The sequence below is a fragment of the Microcebus murinus genome, chromosome 6 (genome assembly GCF_040939455.1).
Source record: "Microcebus murinus isolate Inina chromosome 6, M.murinus_Inina_mat1.0, whole genome shotgun sequence".
Taxonomy (NCBI): Eukaryota; Metazoa; Chordata; class Mammalia; order Primates; family Cheirogaleidae; genus Microcebus; species Microcebus murinus.
Genome location: NC_134109.1, coordinates 59,485,818 through 59,508,273, shown reverse-complemented (window position 1 = coordinate 59,508,273; position 22,456 = coordinate 59,485,818). Strand labels below are relative to the sequence as shown.

Genomic DNA, 22,456 nt, shown 5'->3' with positions numbered 1-22,456 from the left:
GTGAAAATCTTTAAGATTTCCATTCTCAATCTATTTTTCAGTTTAGATTTTAGCAAAATTATTACACCTTATATCAAAGTGTTATACACTTGACACCATAATCCAATAGAACACTTACTACTAATATTTATAATAAAAATAAGAAAAAGCCCATTGTAGAACAGCTCGTGAACTGCAAATAATAAATGAATAAGAGAAAAAAGAAAAAGCCCATAGCTCAGAAAAAGGGGCAAGTAACAATTTTTTGTTTTTATAACAACTTACTCAAAACTCAAGATTTTATTGCATTCAAAATGTTTTATAATAGTGGTAGATCAACTATAATGAAAGCATATACAAAATTTAAAATATAATCCTCTATTTTTAAAATATAAAATTCCAATCCCATTTTAAAAATTACATATTTTAAAAACTCTGCAAGACATTTGCTTAGATACCACTTACCCTATAATAAAACCGGGGAATGGTCTTATAGAATTCATTTGTGTTTTTTCTACCTCCTTTCCATTCTGAATAGTATTTGGTAAATAAATCCATTTCTTCATCTTTTAATTCTTGTTCACTTTTTTTTTCTGGTAATAAAACAGATTAAGGTGAGAAAAGCACTTTTAAAATCAAGCAATACTTTTACTCAAATCATCCTATATACTATAGTCTAACTAAAATAGCTGCAGTGCCAAAAAGGCCTTCACAATTGTCCTTAGACCCTGAACATCATATTAACTTGAAACTACCAAGGATCACTATTTTCCACTGAATCAGCCTTCCCTACATCTTCAACCACTTCTGAGCATGCTCCCTCTACTTCTGTTTATCATTAAAGATAGTCTCTTAAGTTACTGCCTCTCCTACAGACCTCTGGAATGTTCCTAATTCATTCAATCAAAAATATTTACTGAGTACTTTCTATGTACAGGGCACTGTACTAGACACTGGCACCAGAGGGGTGAGCAAAACGGCCCCCGCCTCTGACTTCATGGAGTTTCAGCCTCATAATCACTGTTCCTTTACCTAATGTTAAAACAAAACAAAACAAAAAAAAACCTCCTCTGTCTGAAGCTCACGACTGACGGATCTATTACCCTCCAACCTACCTACTATTGGGATGTAGCTGTCTCATTCAGCTATTATTCCACACTTACTAGTATTTGTGGGCCACAGTGACTGGTGCACAACATTCTTCACAAGGCCCTGGTATCATCCATGACAAATAAACATTTATGTGGGTTACCATGAACCCTGCAACTCTGAAGGTTTTCATCTCTACTTCACTCTGCCACTCACTTCTATAGCATGACCACAGATCTTATTTGCTCCTCTTCTGAAATCTTAAGCTCTGATACACTGTCAGATTATCCTTTCTGGTTATTCAAAACCTCACTGCCATAATACTTGCACTTTAGCCTCACTGAGATCTTGAATTCTATGATCTGTTTTCTCAAAAGTTTATTTTCCTTTCTGCTCTCACTTCCAATAAGCCTGTAGTTGTTTACCTGAATTCCTTCTAGGACTGCATTTCTGCCATGTTAATTTTTAACCTTGGACCAAACCTATAATTTAATTTCTTTACTATGGCTCAATGATGTTGGCGAAAACTGCAAAATTTTATAAGTAAAAAGAGGACTGACAACTGACCATTGTATTTAACAATATGGAAGTCACTGATGATTCTGGAAAAGCAGGAATTAGAGACAAGTAGAGATTTAATCAACAACTCTTTTAACAAATATTATAAGGGGAACAGAAAAATGAGGCATTAACTAGAGGTGGAAATTAAGTCAAGAAAGTTTAAGATGGGATAAATACTAGCATGTTTATATACTGATGGAAATGATTAAGAAAGAAAAATTGATGATGCAGGACAGGGGACAATTGCAAGAGAAGGCAAAAATGGGATCTAACACAAAGGATGGGATCTAGTACACCAATAAAGGAAAACAGCCTAAAACAGGAGCTGTACGACCTATATAATTTAGTTATTCTCCCCACACTAAATAGTAAGTTTTACAAGGACAGGGATATTTTTGTCTGTTTTAATCACTGCTAAAGCCTAGAACAGTACTTGGCACATAACTGGCATGCGATAAATATGTGTGAAAGAATAGAGTGGGTTCAAGAGCTAAGGGGTGAAGAAGGCAGAGAATGCACAAGTACAGATAACTTCTTTGAAAAGTTTTCCTATAAAGTGTGCAGAGAAAGGTACCGTGTTACCCCGAAAATAAGACCTACCCAAAAAATAAGCCCTAGCTGGATTTCTAAGCATTTGTGCAATATAAGGCCTACCCGGAAAATAAGACCTAGTGATGGGCGTGGCTACACAGCCTATCTGCACAACCCATGCATTTCATCGTGGAGCGGTAAAGACCAGGAACAGCCCTTCTCATCTGCCCCATCGTGACAGCTACTATCCCAGAGGTGACCGGAAAGGTGCGGGCAGCCCCACCAACAAGCTTGGCTCCCCCCTGTCAGGTCCTCGCCATCCTGTGCGTGCTGCAAGCTGAGGCTTTGAGGGGAAAGTCTCCTCGGTGAAGTGAAGAGTGGGACACTCTGCTTTAGGTATTGTGTGTCCCCAGGGGGAAGAAAGAAAATTGTGGCTGCCATTTTACTATGATGATGTTCCAGAAGACGACTTAACTATATTTGAATAAATGTAGATTGTTGTACTGTACTTAAAAAAAGATAACACATCCCCTGAAAATAAGCCCTAGAGTGTCTTCTTGAGGAAAACTAAATATAAGACACTTATTTTTGGGGAAACACGGTAGCAGAAGCTGGAGGGGGATGTGGGATCAATGTGATTTTTTTTTAAGATGGGGGATATTACAGCATGCTTGTCAGTACTCATGAAAATGATCCAACAGAGTAGTAAAATTTGATGATGTATGAGAGGACAAGGCTGGAGTGAAATCAGTGCATATAAGAAAGGGAATGTGATCTAGTGCTGGAGTGGAGGGACTCTTAAATAGGAGCATGGACACTCATTTTGACAGCCAAGGCAGAGTGTATGGACAACCATGGGGGTGGGAGACTGATAGAAATGGTAAATGAGGACAGGCAAGGTTCTTCTTTGACTGCTTCTACATTCTCAATGAGATAAACATTCAAAAACAAACAAGTTCAGCTGAAGGTAAGGAGTGGGTAGGCCAGATGGTAAGTTTGGGAGATGAAAATTGAGTGTAGAAGAGAGAATGTCTAGAGAAACATGGTTGACGAGACCAAAACGCCTACTTTAGGTTAGTTGACATGAATTAAAAGTGAGACAACTCACCAAGGTTCTGTTTTTCTCCAGCCACTTTCAGGAGCTCTGTGTGTGGATGTGAGATAGGAAAGATAGATTTAACCAAGTTGGTTAACAAGCAAGTATGAAGGAGGGAAGAAACAAGGAAAAATTGATTATGAAATCTAAAATGGATTAGCAAGGAAGCGAAAAGTCTGACAGTAAAAAGGCAGGCAGTAGGATCAATGAGGTCCTGATGGGGTCGAAGACTTGCTGGAGTCAGGGTTCTCAGATATTCCTCACAAGTCTAGCTCAAGACCACGGAAGTCAGTGACTAAGGCTAAGCTTTTCGTTCCTGTAGGTTCTTTCTTAGGTAAATTTGGGTTGAACCTCTCTGGATCCCCAAACCACGTTTCACTCCGCTTCCTTTGTCAGCAGCCGTCTTTTACAGAAGCCGAAAGTGTGGCTCCCGATTGCTCCTCCTCCCCACTCTCCCCCAACCTCTAGGAGTTTAGGGCCGGGCTATCCCAACGAGCAGCCCCTCCCAAACTCACTGTTTGGACCGGTGTTGGGCGTAGCTAAGCGCCGGCGAAGAACTTCTTTCCAGTCCATGGCCGACTCCCGCGCAGCAGCGCTTGCATTTGCTGTTTACTAACCGCTCCGCCCCTACCCGTTCAGACGTCAGACGCCGGTAAGCCCCGTAGAGGTTAGGAAGGCTGCCCAATCGCCATGTTGGACATGGGCGGAAGTCCCCGCTAAAGAGGCAAAAACCGGACCTATCGCGGAGGATGCGGCGACCACGCTGGCAGGAAAAGCAGACGAGAAAGATACGGAAAATGGCGTCCCAGGCTTACCAAGCCCGATTTTAAATACCAGGATAAGGAGGTCCGCATTTTTATTTCTCCATCGTGGGCCTCTGGCGCGTGTACATCACGTGACTCAGTAGTCCACTCTAGTTTCCGGCTTGAGGGAAGCGCTTTCTTCTTTCACAAATTGTTTTCATTGTTCACTGCGGAAATCTGGTGGACCTCAAGGTCCACTGAATATACCAGACGCCTCAGCAGCTGTCTCTTACCCCTTCGGCCACTAAATGGTTCAAAATTGCCTTTTTTCCTCGCCGCTAGGCCCAGTGGAACGCCTGGGTCCAGGTCAGTCTCGCCCCGGCGGCCAGGACCAGCGCGGTGCATTGTGGGCACTGTAGTTTCCGCCGCGTTCCTGGTCGCGTGAGTACTGCCTGAATGCTGTGGTGAGTTCCTGAATGAAGTGAACTTCGTTTGTAAGCAATCGGTACATAGTCAAGGCAGCCCCCTTCTTGGACTTCTCTTCCTTACCTGAGTTTGCGCAGCTGACTCCCTACTTCCCCCACTCCCATTCCCCATCTGTCGAGTTTTGCCGCTTGGGAGGGTTATGTAGGGCGAGGGCCCCTAAATTTGGCTTTCGCCGCTGTGGTTGATGGTTGGTAGGGGTTGGCGGCTCCTGGTCGCGGTTTTTACTTTACACGCCTTTTCCAGGAAGCCTCCATGGGATCCTGCCCCATTTCGGTATAGTTGTGATCCACGTGAGTAGAACTGGCTGTTCTCCTTGTCCCTTTTCCTCAGATTCATGGACTGGAGTATAACAGACACTAGAGGATTCCTGCTGTGTCCCCTGGTTTGGAGCCTGCGACGTTGGATATCCCGGGATCGTTGTTTTATAGAGAGAACTCATCCGCCTTCGTTGCTATTAAGTAGTCTCAAAAGCAGCACCCAGTTTGTCTGTAAGGAAGAAATGAAATCTCGTTTTTAAAAGTTGCACTTCTATTCTCCGGCCCCGATCTCCAATCCCTTAATTTTGCTGGACAAGTAGGGATTTTTCCAAACATCTGTCTCATAATCTGGTGCTGATCTTACTGCATAATGACTTTCTATTTGTCTGGTATTGGAAGCTTTCCTAAGCTTTGGAAGAGCAACCCGGTATGGCTAGGCCCAGGGCACTCTTACCTGTCTCTCTTTCTCACAGACTTCTGTGGCATCGGGAACCAACAAAGGTGGTTTTCTCTTAAAACAATGTCTCCACAAAATACCAAAGCAACGGATCTGCTAATTGCCAAGGCCAGATATCTCAGGAAAGATGAAGGCAGTAAGAAGCAAGTTTCCTCTGATCCTTCTCATTTTTTTTTAGCTGGAGCAGCTAAGAAGAGATCGCAGATGAATTCTCAGAGAAAAGATCATGCCTTGCCACCTGTAAAGAACACTATTCAACTCCCAACGAAACCTTTGAATTCAAAGGAGTGGGATAAACTTAAGGAAGATTTCAAAGGAAAGGTCAATTTTGAAAGTTGGATCAGTTCACAGATGGCTCACTCTCATAGCTCTGTAGATGTGGCTAAATCTCTGCTAGCATGGGTAGCAGCAAAAAACAATGGTATTGTAGGCTATGATTTACTGGTGAAGTATTTGCATCTGTCTGTCTTTCATAAGCAGACATCAGAAGTGATTGATGTCTATGAAATCATGAAAGCCAGATATAAGAGCTTAGAACCTGAAGCATATACTCTTCTCATCCGGGGATTAATCCATTCAGACAGATGGAGAGAGGCCTTGCTGCTGTTACAGGACATCAAAAAAGTCATGACCCCTTCAAGAAAGAACTATAATGACTGTATCCAGGGAGCCCTCCTTCATCAAGATGTAAACATGGCCTGGAATTTGTATCAGGAATTGCTAGCTCATGATCTCGTTCCTCTGTTGGAAACTTTAAAAGCCTTCTTTGATGTTGGAAAAGACGTAAAGGATGATCACTATTCAAACAAACTAGTAGACATTCTTTTGTATCTAAGAAATAATCACCTATATCCTGGGGAGTCATTTGCACACAGTATAAAAACATGGTTTGAAAGGTAATTTTGATTTTTCTTTATCTGTATTTATTTTAATAAATATATCTACAAGTAGCTTTTTTGTTGTTGTTTCTGAGAATCATTTTATGCAGATTATACTTTTTTAGTAAAATTTGTTTCCTCTTTAAATTTTCTTTCCTTAAAAATGTAGTAGCATGAATAATTTGTGCTAATCTCCACCCATCACATAAAAAGGAAATTCTAGAGCACTTGTAGTTCTTATGTATCTTTTACCTTTTAGAAGGATCATTTATTTTGTTTTCTTAGGCATTAAGTAAGATGTTGAGTACTGGCCGGGTGTGGTAGCTCACGCCTATAAGCCTAGCACTCTGGGAGGCCCAAGTGGAAGGATTGTTCAAGGTCAGGAGTTCCAGACCAGCCTGAGCAAGAGTGAGACCCCCTATGTACTATCATTTAGAAAGAAATTAATTGGCCAACTAAAAACATATAGAAAAAATTAGCTAGGCATGGTGGTCCCCGCTACTTGGGAGGCTGAGGCAGAAGGATTGCTTGAGCCCAGGAGTTTGAGGTTGCTGTGAGGTATGCTGCCACCATGGCACTCTAGCCCAGACAACAGAGTGAGACTCTGCCTCAAAAAAAAAAGAACAGATGTTGAGTATTTATGAATAGTACCTATGGCCTGAGTACATAGCAAGAAAAGGATATAGTATTTGACTAGAACTGTTCTTGGGCCATTATTAGAATTTTTGGAAGTTCCTCTGAAATCTAGTGACTAGGATATAATGTGCTTATATTTGTTCTGTCTAATCTCTGTTATTGCATCAGCTTGCATGGTAAGAGTGCAGAGGGGGGATCCTGACCAAGCCTGATATGCAAACATTAAAAAGGAAAATCCTAGGCCGGGCTCGGTGTCTCACGCCTGTAATCCTAGCACTCTGGGAGGCCGAGGCAGGCGGATTGCTCAAGGTCAGGAGTTCAAAACCAGCCTGAGCGAGACCCTGTCTCTACCATAAAAAATAGAAAAAAATTAATTGGCCAACTAATATATATAATATAAAAATCAGCCGGGCATGGTGGCTCGTGCCTGTAGTCCCAGCTACTCGGGAGGCTGAGGCAGGAGGATCGCTTGAGCCCAGGAGTTTGAGGTTGCTGTGAGCTAGGCTGACACCACGGCACTCATTCTAGCCTAGGCAAGAAAGCGAGACTCTGTCTCAAAAAAAAAAAAAGGAAAATCCTCATCCTACTAGTTTGTTTTGGATTTTTCCGTAATTTGGTTGCTCTCTCTCCAAAGCTCTCACCTTTGCTTTCTCTTTGATTTTATATATGTTACTGGCTATACACCTGTTTATTGCTTCAGTCTGTTCCTCTTATTTCTTCATTAATTTGCTTCAGACCCTTTCCTAAAACTTCATTTCTTCCTTCTGATTTACTCTTGCCTTTTTATTCTATATCATGTATACAGAACTTTGTGTAGCAGTTATGCTTAATTGTCTTAGCAAACTTACTGAACAGCAACAGAGGAGGAACCAGGTAAAAATCTTTGAATCACAAAAGTTTGGATTTTATTCTTTCATCAGGAATGCTGGTTTTGGATTTTATTCTTTTATCAAGAGTGGTGGTTTTGGAATTTTAGAAAGGTAATTGCCAAAACAGTGAGAAGAATAGATTGGAAGGAGGGAAGGCAAAAGAATCAATAGGATTGAGGGCAATATATGTTAGAGGAAGGAGGAAAGGATAAATTAATGAACAAATAAATCAATAAATAGTTTTTAAATGCCTCCAATTAGACTAGGCATTGTGCTTACATTTTGTGATGTAAGATCTATTATGACACTCTCAATTTAATGGGGGATACCAGACAATTAAAGAACAGTGGTATACAAGATGATAGTATAAGAGAAGAGAGAAATTATTCCAAGCAGGAGCAATCTCTGGCTACTTTCTGGAGAAGGTTAGAGTTGAGTTTGATTTAGAAGTTTCAGTAGATCAGCTGCTTTCTGTACAGCTCCAGTGAAGGTCGGTTTAGACTTGCAGATGAGGGTCAGGTGGCCAGAGAAGAACTGAAGGGAAGAAAGACATTCAGAGTAGGGTACCATCAGCTTCTTAGCCCATCACAGGGTAGCAACTATTCTACTAAATAAACCATTCTAGGGAAGTATCTTGAACTTTGCAGAGCTCTTGCCTACAGAGTTTGTTAATACAATGATTTATCTTTAGGTTCAGTAGGAATCTAACCTGATGATTATTTGCTTTTGCAATCTTTGTAGTGTTCCTGGGCAACAATGGAAAGGACAATTCACCACAATCCAGAAAAGGTAAAAGCCAATATTTATTTTAAGTTGTTTGATTCAAATTTAGTAAGTTTTGTTGCTATTGATTAAAAAATATTTAAGAAAACCTGAGGGGCAGGATAATTAAGAGTTTATAATTAGAGTACCTGAACAAAAAACACATTTTACATACAGAGACTTTGCAGTGATCAAAATGATATTCCTGTAAGTACTGTGAGCCTTTGTGAAGCCTTAGAGATGTTTTCCCCTAAACATTTGGGACCCAATTGTGTTTTAGGAATTACTTTAAAAATTTCATCTGGATACCCAACAGTCTACTCTTTTGGGATTTCTTACACACTTATGTGTGATATTATTAGTTTTACAAAAATCAGATGCATGTGATGATCACAAAGATTTTAATGTTCGTTTTTATTACCTTTTAATTTCCTTGTGTCCTGGGATTATTCATTTTAGAAAAAGGACACTATGTAACAAACATTTTTCCAGGCCATTATGTAACATAAACAATTATAATTACAGTGGTCAGTGTTCGGGGTGTGGAAAAACCATAGAGTCTATTCACCTGAGTCCAGAAGAGTATGAATTTCTCAAGGGAAAAATCATAAGAGACGTGATTGATGGAGGTGACCAATACAAAAAGACAACACCTTGGGTGAGTCTAACAGTTTTTATTACCTTCTTGAATTGCTTGGCTAGAGCAGGGGTGGACAATTTCTGTAAAAGTCCAGGTAGTAAATATTTTAGGCTTTATGGGCATGTGGTGTTTGTTGCAACTTTTATACTCTGCTGTTGTAATTAAAACAGCCATAGACAATACATAAATGAGTGGGTATGAATGTGTTCCAGGTAAATTTTATGCATGAAAACAAGCAGTAGGCTGCATTTGACCTGTTGGCTACAGTTGTCAACCTTTCAGAGAGATTGCTTTAGAATTTCTTAGAATAATTGGATTAAACTATCATCGATTGATGTCAGTTGTATGACATCTGGGCATAATAAGTACACTTAAACTAAAAAGACAGATGCCTTGTTTTTTCTCTGAGAGCTTCCAGAAAACTGTATTCAAGTAAATTCCCATAAAGACATTGTGATTTCTCACAACATTTCTAGTAAAAAGACTTTAGGGTAACTTGACAAAATTATTTACATACTCTCCTATATTGCATTTGATTCTCACTCATTTATAATAACTTTGTTTGCTAATCTTCAGTACTTTATGCTGGTTTACTAAGGTTTAGTTGAAGAGGTAAGCTGTTTTTCTATTGGTTATCCTTGGGGAAAGGCTGCCCATCATCTCACTGAATCTTTTTTCTTCAAGGTACTAAATAAAAATGAGAAGTGAAAATTGTTATGCCTTCTCACCTTGACTTATAATTTTTGGAAAATGTTCTAAGATCATATAAAGACCTTTAATTTCAGAATAATTCCCAAATCTGTTCTATAAAAATAATATCACCATTTTATAGAATTCCTTTTAGCTAATTTTATGATAAAATGACTGTTAACATTTATCAAGTAATGCTAAGTACTTTACATTTATTATGTTGTATCTCATTTTATCCTTGCAACCACCCTATAAAGTACTATTTTTTTATTTCTGTTTTACACATAGAGTGAGTGAGACTTTGGGAGATTAAATCTGCCCAAGAACACCTCATTAATAAACTCTGGGTCTACCTAACCCCAAAACCTTTGTCATTATACTCTACTGCCTCTCTTATAGTGGCAATCCATAGGTTCATAAATGCCTGACAGCCAACTCGTTGTAGCAGTTCTTAATGCATTAGTAATTTCTGCTAGGTAAAATATGATTTAAACAAATTCCCTTTTCTCTCAACAAACATCCAGTGAACACTTATGTGTATCTTCTAAACTAGGTGTTGTGATAAACACATGGTTGTGTAAAATGTGCTGTTTGCTATGAAAAACTTACCATTTCTATTGTGGGCTAATTGAATATTCTTCCTACCCTGCAACTTTTTATTTGACAAAAATTTCAACCTACAGAAAAAATTTACAAAGTAGCAGAAGGTACTATATATTCTTCATCTAGAGTAACTGTTCAGTTATGCCACATTTGCTTTCTATATATATGTGTCTGTTTTTATGAACCATTTAAAGGTAAGTTGTAGACATGATGACACATTACCTTAAATATTTCAGTGTATATCTTCTAAGACTAAGAAAATTCTGTCACTGAATACCATTATCACATTTAAGAAAACTAACATTACTTCAATATTATCTAATAAAAAGTATGTATTCAAATTTTCCCTGTTGTTCCCCCCAAATGTATTTTATTTTATTTTATTTTTTTTTTGAGACAGTGTCTCACTCTTGTTACCCTGAGTAGAGTGCTGTGGCATCAGCCTAGCTCACAGCAACCTCAAACTCCCGGGCTCAAGCAATCTTTCTGCCTCAGCCTCCCGAGTACCTGGGATTACAGGCATGCGCCACTATGCCCGACTAATTTTTTCTATATATATTAGTTGGCTAATTAATTTCTTTCTATTTATAGTAGAGACAGGGTTGGCTCTTACTCAGGCTGGTTTCGAACTCTTGACCTCGAGCAATCCACCCGCCTTGGCCTCCCAGAGTGCTAGGATTACAAGGCGTGAGTCACCACGCCTGGCCTAGCATTGTTATTCTATAAAAATTTTTACTTTTTCCCCTTTCTCCCTCTTTTCATAATTATCAATATGGACACATTTATGATAGGCCCTCTTTTTTATTCACTGTGTTAGACTCCATTATCATCATTATTCTTTTTGATGCTGAAATTGTCCCGGATTTGGCTGTGGGAGCTACTTCAAGCTGGCTTCTGCCTCTTTTTGACAACCCTATCCATACCCAAATCAGTTTTTGACCTCTTCTGTGCTTTCTGGCACAACAAGATGTCCCAGATGCTCACTTGGAAGTGCCCCTGCACCAGTCATGGAATCCCTAATTGAATACTTTTGTTTAACACTCTCAAGGCTAAACATTGCCATAATTCCTTTTTTATGAATGTTAACTTTAATTCTGGATTAATAGAACAAACATTTGTTAATTTTTCTCTGCTGATAGAAACTTAGAACCCAGAGCAAATCTTTCCTCTGTATAGTGTTAGTTTCAGGTTCCAGACAGTAGTGAGAATAGCAAAGAGTAGGCATATATTTACCATAATTCACAAAGCATTTGAATATAGTCCCAGAGGATTGGACATTTTATGGCAATAAATGTCACCTTTTTTCTTTTCTGGTATCTTTCCCCCTTTTCCCTGTAGCTCCCCAATCCTGTGTTCCAATTCTTGTCATCATCCTCCACCTTTAAACTATTAACATGATAATAATGGTCACCATTTATGCAATGATTACCGTATATTATACACCTCTAGGCTTGTTACAGTCACAACACTCAGAAAAATCTTATGAAGATTTCACCATTTGAAAGATGGGGAAGCTCAGGATAAGAGCCTGATGAGAGTGCTGGGAATGCACGTGGCTGAATTGATTCAGGGTTTAGTTTTGCAAGACTGGTGAGGTGAAAGGGACAGGGATGGATCCAGAGCACTTCCAGTGATAGCAATAGAACTGACTCTTTCTGAGTCTAGAGGGAAGAAATTAAGGATAGTGGATAAGTTAAGTGTGTAGGTGGGGCAAAGAATTTAGAGCATTTGTTCAGACCTCTAATTTGTGAGAAAAACAGGAACAAATTGGATACTTGAAGGTAAGAAAAGGTATGGTACACTAAGGGAGCTTGAGAGACTTTTTTAAGTTTTAGAAGTTTTGATTATTAGTGAGAGGATTGGGGAAAATATTGCTAGGTGGTACTGAAGCCCCAGCTGAGGCTGGAGAGCATAAATTTGTAATGGCATTGATCTGTTTTGGTGAGCCATTTTCAGCAGTCCTGGGCCATTAAGGTATAAGAACAGAGAAGGCAGATGCATAGGATGATATAGGATTTTACTGGTCTGGTACAGTTGAGGGAAAAGGGAAAATAGGAGTTGAGGATGTGAGAGGGCAGCTCAAGCAATGGGCCATGAGATTAAGGTTGATAAGAAAGAAGTAAAGATAGGTGGGAACTCACAGATTGGGAGATAATAGAGATAAAAGCTGGCTGAGGTTGAAGAGCAAGTATAAAGGGAGTGAGAGTGCCAATCAGGAGGTTTCAATCCCTGTATATTAGAGTTAGGTTTCAGAGATACAGAGTGCTCTGGAGTGATGACAAGGTCCAGGGTATGAGAGTTGAGCAGATACAGAAACTGAGAGCCTAAAGTGCTAGTTGGTCATATAGAGATATTAAGAAGAAGCCAAGTGTGGTGGTTCACGCCTATAATTCCAGCACTTTGAGAGGCCAAGGCAGAAGGATTGCTTGAGGCCAGGAGTTCAAGACCAGCCTGAGCAAGAACAGCACCCTGTCTCTACAAAAAAATAGAAAAATTAGCTGGGCATGGTGTCACACACCCATAGTTCCAGCTATTTGAGAGGCTGAGGCAGGAGGATCTCCTGAGCCCAGAAGGTAGTGAGCTATGATCATGCCACTACATTCCAGCCTGGGCAAAAGAGCTTGTTTCTAAAAAAAAAAAAAACAAATAAATAAAATTATCATATGGATTTTTTTTTTTTTTTTTTGCTTTGTGAGACAGGGTCTCACTCTGCTGCCCAGGCTGCAGTGCGGTGGCACCATCATAGCTCACTCACTGCAGCATCCAACTCTTGGGCTCAGTCTCCCAAGTAGCTGGTACTACAAGGGTGTACCACCATACCTAGCTATTATTATTATTATTATTATTTACTTTTTGTAGAGATGGGGGGTCTCACTGTGTTGCTCAGACTAGTCTCGAACTCCTGGACTCAATCAATCCTCCTGTCTTGGCCTCCCAAAGTGCTGGTGGGATTATAGGCATGAGCCACAGTGCCTGGCCGTATGATAATTTTAATAATAATAACTACAACCACATTTATGGAATGCTTACTCTGGGCTGGGCACTGTGCTTTACCACTTAGGTTGGTAATGAATAGTACGAGTCAGGTGCCAAATTCTCAATAAATGTGAAGGTGCCTGGAACAACATAGATAATAGCAAAATGGAGGGATGTAGAATGGTATATAGATCAGGGGTCAGCAAACTGGCTTGAGAACCAAATCCAGCCCATCACTTGTTTTTGTAAAATAAAGTTTTATTGGAACACAGCCATTCTCATTCATTTATGTATTGTCCATGGCTGCTTTTGTCCTATGGAGTTGAATAAGTACAAAAGAAACCACGTGGCCTGCAAAACCTAAAATATTTACTATTTGGCCCTTTACAGAAAAGATTTGCTGACTTAGATGAGTATCATAAGTCTCAGTTGAGGGGGGAGTGGAGAAGTAGTGAATTTGAAGGAGCAGCAGGATTAGGAGAGGGCCTCTCCTTTCTCAGTCAGTCCTATAGCTAGCTGTGGGCTAATGAGTGCTAGGGAGACATGAAAGTGTTTTAAGCAAGAATATGATATGTATATTTTAGAGAGACCTCTGGCAGCTGGGTGGAAGAAGGAGTTGAAAGGGAAGTCACCGGGCCAGGTGCGGTGGCTCACGCCTGTAATCCTAGTACTCTGGGAGGCCGAGGTGGACGGATCGCTGGAGGTCAGGAGTTCGACACCAGCCTGAGCAAGAGTGAGACCCCGTCTCTACTATAAATAGGAAGAAATTAATTGGCCAACTAAAAATATATAGAAAAAATTAGCCGGGCATGGTGGCCCATGCCTGTAGTCCCAGCTACTCGGGAGGCTGAGACAGAAGGATTGCTTGAGCCCAGGAGTTTGAGGTTGCTGTGAGCTAGCCTGATGCCACAGCACCCTAGCCCAGGCAATAGGGTGAAACTCTGTCTCAAAGAAAAACAAAAGAAAAGGAAAGGAAATCACTGAGGCACTAGAGTCTAGTCACAGGCTGCTTAGTGGTCCAGATATGGGATAATAAGGGAAATGAAGGCCTGAATAAGGGTAGAGAAGGAATAGCTCAGCTTTGACAACATTTTAGGAGACAAAAATGTGAGTATTTGATTTGGCTGCAGTGATTGGAGGGAAGGACAAGATGTCCAGGTTTTTGGCTTGGGTGATGGCATGGACAAACTCTCACTCCCTTATTCCTTTCTTCCACCTCCCTGGAATGATGCCATCTACCAGGAACAGCTATGAGGAGAAGATAATACTTTAATTTCTGACATTGGATTTTAATGTCTGCAGAAGATCCAGGACTTGGGGTCCAATGTGGAGGAGAGAGCTAATGCTCGGGGAGTGAGGGACCATCAACATAATAGTGACAGATTAAATCCCAAGAATGCCTGAACTCAGCCAGGAAAACAGTAAGAAGAGTAGTGGGCTGAGTTCAAAACTCAGAGGTTTGGGATGGGGTGGGGTAGGGGGACAGCAACATAGGAAGTCCCATATAGTTAGAGCAAGGCAGAGAGAATCTTTTCAGTGCAGTGTCGCAGACACTAAAAGAGAGTCACATGTACTAAAGATTTTGGTAAGATGAGGCCTGAAAAGGGTTCATTGGGTTTGGCAACTAAGAAATCATTGATGAGCAGTTTCAGTAGTACACTTGGGGCCAAATTCAACCAGGTTCTTGTAGCTGAGTGAACACACATTGAGTGTAAACTCTATTTTTGAGAAGTTTACATGAAAATAAAAAAGAGATGGGATAGTGGTAGCTAGAGGAAGATATGAGTCAGGGGAGGGTTTAGGGAGATGGAGAGACTTGTGTCTGTTCAAAGGTTGAAGAAAAGGTGCTAGTAGAGTTGAAGATATTGAATAAACAGGATATATAGGAGAAAGGATTACAGATGAGCAGGCTTCAAAAGTAGCAGGAGTTGCCAAAAAGAGTACAAATGGAGAGGTTAGAAATGAAGGAGATCTCATTGAAGACTGTAGCAAGGAAAGTGAGGATGAGTGTGGATGATAGATAGGTAGAAGGAGAGAAATGACATGTGCTGTGTTAAATGGGATGCAGGGTGAGTGATGGCAGTCAAATAGAGGACTAGAGAGAGTTGGGAAGATTTGGAATGGTTCTTGAGGGGAATGTCAAGATGCTAATTCAAGGCAGAAGAATTGTGGGAGTGGGTGCTGAGGTTGGAATCAGTAAATTTGTAGACATTACTCTGAGTGATTGTGTGATTTAATATATTTCCAATAGGAGATTGGCTCACTGAGAGTAGTTGCAGTGAAGACAAACTATAGCACTGGTCTAGAGTTTGGGTTTTGGTTGTTGTTTTTGAGACGGAGTCTCACTCTGTCGCCCCAGGTTAGAGTGCAGTGTGTCATCATAGCCATTCATTGGATTTAGGGACCATTTTAATCCCATATAACCTTATCTTAATGAATTAAATTTGCAAAGACCCTTTTCTAAGTTAATATTCTGAAGGTTCCTGGTAGACATCAATCTTGAGATGACTGTTCAACCTACTCTAGCTTTTTTTTCTCTTGGGTACTATTAGGACTAGATGGTTGGGTCTTACAGTAGATGTATGTGTGTAGCTTTTGCAGAAACTGCCAAACTGTTTTCTGAAGAGGTTGTATCATTTTACATTCCCACCAGCAGTGTGTGAGGGTTATAGTAGCTCCACATCCTGGCCAACACTGACAATGGTTAGTCTCTTTACTGTTAGTTATTCTAATAGCTGTAAGGTGGTATCTCATTGTGATTTTAATTTACATTTTCCTTATTACTAATGATGGTGAACATCTTTTTATGTGCTTAATTGCCATCCATATGTCTTCCATATGCCATCCAAATGTCTGTTCAGATCTTTTGCAAATATTTTCTTTCATTCTGTGGTTGCCTTTCATTTTCATATGCATATTTCCTGGACCCCACCAAGCCAGAGCAATCAAATTTGATTTGATTGGGGTCCAGGCATTAGGATTTTCAAAAACTCCCAGATGATTTTAAAGTGTAGATGGGGTAAAAAACAACTGCTTCTAATATAAGATTTTGAAGAACTCTCTAATGTGTAGCAGCTTCTTTTCTTTTCTTTCTTTTTTTTCTTTGTTTTTGTTGAGACAGAGTCTCACTCTGTCGCCCTGGGTAAAGTGCAGTGGCATCATCATAGCTCACTGCAACGTCAAACTCCTGGGCTCAAGAGATCTTCCTGTCTCAGCCTCCCAAGTAGCTGGGATTACAGGTGTGCCACCATGTGCAGCAAATATTTCTATCTTTAGTAGAAATAGGGTCACACTCTTGCTCAGGCTGGTCTCAAACTCCTGAGCTCAAACAGTCCTCCTTCCTCAGCCTCCCAGAGTACTAGGATTACAGGCATGAGCCACTGCACCCAGCCCAGCTTCTTTTTTATGGGATAATTTTTGGAGAAAACTTCAAATATATAAGGTAAATTTTTAGCTTTTCTGCTTTAAACATTTGTTTACTGTAATTAGACAACACAACCAGCAGATGGCAATAATGTAACATAAGAATTATTCTAGGTATGGCCAGGTAAATCAGGTTAAAGGAGTTGGTGTGCTTTTAATATTAAACTGAAAGATATCTATATTATTTTTATTTAAGACAGCCTAGTGATAGTAAGTGAAAATGAGAGCTGTATATGTGAATTTTATTTTATTTTATTTTTTTTTTATTTTTTTTTTTAGCTCTGAAAACATGAGGTAGTGTATATGTGAATTTTAATTTTTTTTTTAATTTTTTTTTTTTTTAAGAGACGGGGTCTCACTATGTTGCCCAGGCTGGAGTGCAGTGGCTATTCACAGGCGCGATCCCACTACTGATCAGCACGGGAGTTTTGACCTGCTCCGTTTCTGACCTGGGCCGGTTCACCCCTCCTTAGGCAACCTGGTAGTCCCCCGCTCCCGGGAGGTCACCATATTGATGCCGAACTTAGTGCGGACACCCGATCGGCATAGCGCACTACAGCCCAGAACTCCTGGGCTCAAGCGATCCTCCCATCTCAGCCTCCCGAGTAGCTGGGACTACAGGCGCGCGCCACCGCGTCCGGCTATATGTGAATTTTAATTGAACAAAGCAGAACTCCAAATAATTTGCATCCACTGAATTAACTACATGAAACTAATTAGACATCAATGACTATCAAAAAGTAAATTTGGGCCAGGCGAGGTGGCTCACACCTGTAATCCTAGCACTCTGGGAGGCCGAGGCAGATGGATTGCTCGAGGTCAGGAGTTCGAAACCAGCCTGAGAAAGAGCAAGACCCTGTCTCTACTATAAATAGAAAGAAATTAATTGGCCAACTAATATATATAGAAAAAATTAGCCAGGCATGGTGGTGCACACCTGTAGTCCCAGCTACTCGGGAGACTGAGGCAGCAGGATTGCTTGAGCCCAGGAGTTTGAGGTTGCTGTGAGCTAGGCTGGTGCCACGACATTCACTCTAGCCTGGGCAACAAAGGGAGACTCTGTCTCAAAAAAAAAAAAAAAAGTAAATTTGGTGCTATATAGATAGTTTTAGTTTAATATTAATTAGATTCTTTTTTCCTCTTATTTTCCTCCATTCTCAATAGTAATAAGTTACAGTCATTTATATATATATATATACAACTACTAAGATAAGAATTGAACTCTCTAATCTTTTTATTAGAGAAAATTTCAAACATATACAAAATTAGACTAATAGAGTGGACTCCCACTCATGGCCGCTTTTATTTCATGTATACTTCCACCCATTTCTCGTTTGCCCCTCAGATTTTTCTTTTGAGTCAGTTTCACTCTGTCAGCTCGGGTCAGAGTGCAGTGATGTGGTCATAGCTCACTGTAACCTCAAACTCCTAGGTTCAAGTGATCATCCTGTATTAGCCTCCTGAGTATCTGGGAATACAGGCTTGTGCTACTATGCCCCATCAATTTTTCTATTGTTAGTAGAGGACAAGGTCTCACTCTTACTGGAGCTGGTCTCGAAATCCTGACTTCAAGTCATCCTCCTGCTTGGCCTCCCAGAGTGCTAGGATTACAGGTGTGAGCCACCTCACCCTTCCCCCTCAGGTTATTTTAAAGCAAATCCTAGATACTAGTCATTTGTCCTGTAAATTATAAATTTACTTTTAAGTAGATTTGTTTGTCTTAGCTTAAAAAATACTTTTTTGTAGAGTTATATTTTTCTTATAGTATAAGAAATATCTTAGAACTGCTAAAGACCCTTTTACATTCTTAAAAATTATTCAGAACTCCAAAGAGCTTTTGTTTTATGTGGGATTAATATATATTGATAATTTCTGGATTAGAAATTTAAACTAAGAACCTTAAAAAATATGTATTGATTTCTTTAAGGTAATATAAAACTGATAATATGTGAGAATAAGTGACATATTTTTATAGAAAATAATTCTAATGTCCAAAGCAAAACCAGTATTAGTGAGAAGAGTGGCATTGTCATGCATTTTTGCAAGTGTTTTTAATGAATTAATTATGCAGATTGCCGGGTGCAGTGGCTGATGCCTGTAATCCTAGCACTCTGGGAGGCCAGAGGTGGGCGGATCGATCAAGGTCAGGAGTTCGAAACCAGCCTGAGCAAGAGTGACGCCCCTGTTGTCCCTACCATAAATAGAAAGAAATTAATTGGCCAACTAAAAAAATACATATGGAAAAATTAGCCAGGCATGGTGGCACATGCCTGTAGTTCCAGCTACTCAGGAGGCTGAGGCAGAAGGATTGCTTGAGCCCAGGAGTTTGAGGTTGCTGTGAGCTAGGCAAATGCCATGACACTCTAGCCTGGGCAACAAAGTGAGACTCTATCTGAAAAAATAATAATAATAATAATTATGCAGCTAAATTTTTTATGGTAAAAAAAACCTTATATTTAGAATTAGTCAGCTGGACTCAGGTTAGATGATCCCAGTTTTGTTGGTAACATCCAAAGCATCATAGTCAGGAAGCCAGTTGAACATAGGCTACCTTCTCTCCATCAGTCCTGATCAGGGTGTTGTTGATGTTGGCCATGTCAGTGTCATGGAGCTTCCTCACAGCCTGTTTGATTTGGTGCTGGTTGGCCTTGACATCCACAATGAAAACACATATCGTGTTGTCTTCTTCATGATCAACTCGGTGGTCAGGGGGAACTTGATGATGGCGTAGTGGTTGAGCTTGTTTCCCCTGAGGATACTCTTTTGAGGAAATGTCTTAGGCTACTAGAACATGTGTGACCTGCAGATCTTTTTTTCTGTAACTGTGGGTACCTTTCAACACTGCCTCCTTGACCTCCAAGCCTTAGCTTTGGGAAGAGCAGGGGTTTCCTCCTTTGCTTTTAGCACCATCTTGGTGAAAAGGGGTGACAGCTGGATTTTTATAGCTGCTTCAGTATTCAGTCTGTTGTCATATGGTGTTCGGATTAAAACATACGAAGCAAATGGAGGCTTGTGGAAATAATATAGTTGGAAAAGCAAAGAGTATTTTATTGACACTTGCAGATAATTGTGTTTGTTCTTGCTTGTTAATATACCCAAACTCAATAGTACACATGTAAGCAAATGAGAGTGAAAAAGGCGTGTAACATCTTAGTGTTATGAAAATAGTTTTAACCTTGTAGATCCCCTGAAAGGGTCTTGGGACACCCAGGGATCCTTAAACCACAGTTTTAGAAAATACTCTGCTTTAGATATGATTTCCTTTTTCTTTCTGTGTTAAAAGTTTAAGTAAAATTTATTTCCCTCAATTTTATTACATGAGCATATTAACAAAGGAAGTTAAAACAAAGACAACAGTCTTACTACTTAGCATAACTTCTGTTTAGTTTCTTCTGTTCCTTTTTAGTTCTTACTGAGACTTTTTATTTCATCATTTACTTTCACTTTTCAAAGTCGAAGTGAGTTTTTCTAATCATGAAAATAATATTTATTAATTACAAAAAATTCAGTTAAAATAGCTATAAAGAAGGCTAAAATAGCCTACCATGATCCATTTATTTTGAACTTTAATAAAACTTTAATTACAATCACAGTTCCTCATAATTCTTTGATTTAGAACATTTTGAATCTTTAATGACTTGGGATTCTCTTTTCTAAAAAAGAAAAGGAGAAAGGCAAATTGCCAGTGGTACATTTAATTGGTTTTTAGGGTTAAGATTAAATCAAACCATTTGTTCGACTTGATACTATCTCTTCAGTTAATTGACAGAGGGGAGGCCTCTTGGCATTTTTCTAAATACAGATTTAAGACAGGACATATGACCTAAATGAAATGTCAGTGTAAGAATTGCTCTAATTTAGGTTTTTGGTTTTGGGGTGGGTTTTTTTTTTTTTTTTTTAATTTGAAGGGCATATATCCCAACAGTGATTTGAGAGTGGCAGCTGCAAACTGTGAAAGATGTGAACTGAGCTCTTTATCACAGTCTCCAGAACCTTCTGTTTTCTCTTTCCTGGGTTTGAAGAGCCTGTGGTCTTTAAATTGAGCTATGGGTTTTTTCCTCCAAGTTTAAAAAAATGAACCTTCAGTAAATGGCAAATATTGGATGCTTAGAAGTTACCAAAAAAGTCTGAGAAAGAAATTTAATTATCTCCAAAGTATAGTTTTAAACCACATATTTTGAAGTATAGACATACCTCAAAGATTTTGCAAGTTTGGTTCCAGACCACCGCAATAAATCGAGTCACATGAATTTTTAAACTTTTTTTGGTTTACTAGTTCATTGTAGTCTATTAAGTGTACAATAGCATTATGTCTATAAAAAAGGATATATCTTAATAAAAAAATACTTTATTGCTAAATAATGCTAATGATCATCTGAACCTTCAGTAAATTGTAATCTTTTTGCTGGTGGAGGGTTGTGACTCGATGCTGATGGCTGTTGACTAATCAGGGTGGTGGTTGCTAAAGGTTGGACTGGCTGCGGAATTTTCTTACAGTAACACAACAATGAAGTTTGCTGCATCTATTGACTCTTCCTTTCGCTAAATATTTCTCTGTAGCATGCAATAGTATTTGACCCACAGTAGGACATCTTTCAAAATTGGAGTCAATCCTCTCAAATCCTGCTGCTGCTTTATCAACCAAGTTTATGTAATGTTCTCAATCCTTTGTTGTCATTTCAATAGTGTTCACAGCATCTTCACCAGGAGTGGATTCCATCTCAAGAAACAACTTTCTTTGCTCGTCCTTTTTTTTTTCTTTCTTTTTGAGACAGGGTCTCACTCTGTTGGCTGGTGTAGAGTTATCATAGCTCACTGCAACCTCAAACTCCTGGGCTCAAGTGATCCTCCTTTCTCAGCCTCCCAAGTAGCTGGGACTACAGGTGTGCATGACTATGCCCAGCTAGTCTTTCTATTCTTTTTTTAGAAACGGGATCTCACTATGTTGCTCAGGCTGTGCTCTTCCTTCAGAAGCAACTCCTCATTCATTCAAGCTTTATCGTGAGATTGCAGTAATTCAGTCACATCTTCAGGCTATACTGTTTGTTTGTTTGTTTGTTTGTTTGTTTGTTTGTTTGTTTTTGTTTTTTTTTTTTTGAGAAAGAGTCCCGCTTTGTTGCCCAGGCTAGAGTGAGTGCCGTGGCGTCAGCCTAGCTCACAGCAACCTCAAACTCCTGGCTCAAGCAATCCTCCTGCCTCAGCCTCCCAAGTAGCTGGGACTACAGGCATGCGCCACCATGCCCGGCTAATTTTTTGTATATATTAGTTGGCCAATTAATTTCTTTGTATTTATAGTAGAGACGGGGTCTCGCTCTTGCTCAGGCTGGTTTCGAACTCCTGACCTCGAGCAATCCGCCCACCTCGGCCTCCCAGAGCAGGCTATACTTTTAATTCTAGTTTTCGTGCTGTTTACACCACATCTGTAGTTATTTCCTCCACTGAAGTCTTGAACTTCTCCAAATCATCCATGAGGGTTAAAATCAACTTCTTCCAAACTCCTGTTGCTGTTGAGATATATATATATAATATATATATATATTATATATATATATAATATATATGTTTTTTGGGTTTTTTTTGAGACAGAGTCTCACTTTGTTACCCAAGCTAGAGTGAGTGTGCTATTGATATTTTGACCTCCTCCCATGAATCACAAATATTGTTTTTGGTTTTTTTTAAGTCTTTTTTTCTTTTCTCTTCTCTTTTCTTTCTTTCTTTTTTTTTATTCTAGCGTATTATGGGAGTACAAGTGTTAAGGTTACATTTATTGCCCATGTCCC

General features: G+C 39.6%; 2 protein-coding genes across 9 annotated transcripts in view; one reads left to right on the top strand and one right to left on the bottom strand.

The window, feature by feature from the left end:
* PPP2R3C (protein phosphatase 2 regulatory subunit B''gamma) overlaps window positions 1-3,907 on the bottom strand; it is a 28,334-nt gene extending 24,427 nt beyond the window's left edge. For 2 of the 4 annotated variants that reach the window (XM_076004107.1, XM_012736505.3), the window contains exons 1-3: window positions 3,772-3,853; window positions 3,269-3,304; window positions 445-572 (exon numbers count right to left, since the gene is read on the bottom strand). In XM_076004107.1, coding sequence (XP_075860222.1) covers window positions 445-572; window positions 3,269-3,304; window positions 3,772-3,829 — 222 coding nt within the window. In that variant the 5' untranslated portion in view covers window positions 3,830-3,853. Of the gene's footprint in view, window positions 1-444; window positions 573-3,268; window positions 3,305-3,771 lie in introns of all 4 variants that reach the window. The other 2 variants (XM_076004108.1, XM_012736506.2) reach the window with 1 other exon arrangement.
* Window positions 3,908-3,987: 80 nt separating this feature from the next.
* PRORP (protein only RNase P catalytic subunit) overlaps window positions 3,988-22,456 on the top strand; it is a 133,332-nt gene continuing 114,863 nt past the window's right edge. The window contains exons 1-4 of one of the 5 annotated variants that reach the window (XM_076004101.1): window positions 3,988-4,102; window positions 4,816-6,095; window positions 8,324-8,371; window positions 8,870-9,002. In XM_076004101.1, coding sequence (XP_075860216.1) covers window positions 5,113-6,095; window positions 8,324-8,371; window positions 8,870-9,002 — 1,164 coding nt within the window. In that variant the 5' untranslated portion in view covers window positions 3,988-4,102; window positions 4,816-5,112. Of the gene's footprint in view, window positions 4,103-4,332; window positions 4,505-4,815; window positions 6,096-8,323; window positions 8,372-8,869; window positions 9,003-22,456 lie in introns of those variants that run through there. The other 4 variants (XM_076004099.1, XM_076004100.1, XM_076004098.1 and 1 more) reach the window with 4 other exon arrangements.